The sequence below is a fragment of the Nothoprocta perdicaria genome, unplaced genomic scaffold, assembly GCF_003342845.1.
Source record: "Nothoprocta perdicaria isolate Ctin4 unplaced genomic scaffold, notPer1 scaffold_116, whole genome shotgun sequence".
NCBI classification, from domain to species: domain Eukaryota; kingdom Metazoa; phylum Chordata; class Aves; order Tinamiformes; family Tinamidae; genus Nothoprocta; species Nothoprocta perdicaria.
The window spans coordinates 2193116-2194342 of NW_020454272.1; the positions used below are offsets into that span (position 1 = coordinate 2193116).

A 1227-nucleotide genomic window follows, 5' to 3' on the forward strand; every position below is an offset into this window, starting at 1 on the left:
CTCCCGCTGCCACGGGGGAACCTGCGGAGGAGACGCAGTCCTGCAGCGCGGGCCGGGGGAGATCAGGGAATACAACAAGGCCTGCCGTGCAGGAGTATTCCGGCTCATACTYGGTAGGAAACCATAGTTTAAAGCCCTGATATTGGGACAGAATTGAGGAACACTGCTCCGTAACTGCTACTTTCCATTAAAAAATACAGCAGCAGAAAAAATGTACGAAGCTAGTGCAATCCTCTGCTACCAATACGTTGTTTGCCTCTCGATAAAAACTTCTSCCCAACTCACACCCTCCAGAGACGGGGCAAGACCACAGCTTAGTCGCCCCTAGGCAGCATTCCCAAGATAAAACCAGGTCTGAAACTTGGGTGAGCGGCATAAAAGTCAACTCACGGCCCCGAAGAACACACACCTGCAGCTATTATGGAATTGATCTGTTTGCTCTTGTAATTACCCACACTATGTTTGGGTAATTATGCAGCTAGAAGTTAATGAGTAAAGATAATGAGACAGATYGTGCCGTCCGCTCTAGCCCTGCTCTAGGAGCCCCTGCCCAGGAACCCCATGGGGACAGGGGTTGATCCTGGTCCGGACAAGGCTCCAGTCGCCAACAACGGGTGGCAAGGGGGAGGGGGTGCTCTCTCCCAAACTTGCAGCCCGGGAGGATGCTGGAGGGAAAAGCCCCCAAACGCGACCTGCCGTCCCCTTTACCCACCGGCAACGGAGCCCACACGCGGCAGTAACTCCCGCCCTCGCTTTTGCCTCCAGGGCAAGAAAAAAACCCCAGTGAATAAAAAAAAAAAAAAAATAATAATAATAATAAAAAAAAAACAAGGCAGGGGACGCGCAAGGGCCCCGCACGACCAGGCTCCCAAAGCGGCGCGGCCGGCTCGGGGGCGCCGCTCCCGGCCCCGTTCCCGCTCGCGGCCCGCGCCCCTCGCCCGCCGGCGCGCCCCGCTCCCCGCCCCGCCCAGCAACACGCGCCGCACGTGGCGCGCAGCCAATGAGAGCGCCGCCCGCGCCCGCGGCAGCCAATAGGGAGGCGAGCAGGGCGCGGGCTGGCGCTGCCCGCGGGAGGAGAGAGGCAGAAAGGCGGGAAAGGGCGGCGGGAGCCGCGTCGCTGCGTCACGCGGGCAGGGCAGCGCCGGCCCCGCCCGGACTACGAGCCCCGGCGTGCCCCGCAGCGCGCAGGCGCGGCGCGGCGCTGCAAGGCATGCCGGGAGCTGTAGT

General features: G+C 61.0%; 2 protein-coding genes across 2 annotated transcripts in view; one reads left to right on the plus strand and one right to left on the minus strand.

Annotated features, from left to right (window-relative positions):
* STRA8 (stimulated by retinoic acid 8) overlaps positions 1-125 on the minus strand; it is a 14094-nt gene extending 13969 nt beyond the window's left edge. Inside the window, exon 1 of the mRNA XM_026053480.1 lies at positions 111-125. Within this exon, the coding sequence (XP_025909265.1) occupies positions 111-125 (15 nt within the window). The remainder of the gene's footprint in view (positions 1-110) is intronic.
* A 436-nt stretch (positions 126-561) lies between these two features.
* Positions 562-1227, plus strand: part of WDR91 (WD repeat domain 91) — a 17418-nt gene continuing 16752 nt past the window's right edge. Inside the window, exon 1 of the mRNA XM_026053481.1 lies at positions 562-617. Coding sequence (XP_025909266.1) covers positions 562-617 — 56 coding nt within the window. The remainder of the gene's footprint in view (positions 618-1227) is intronic.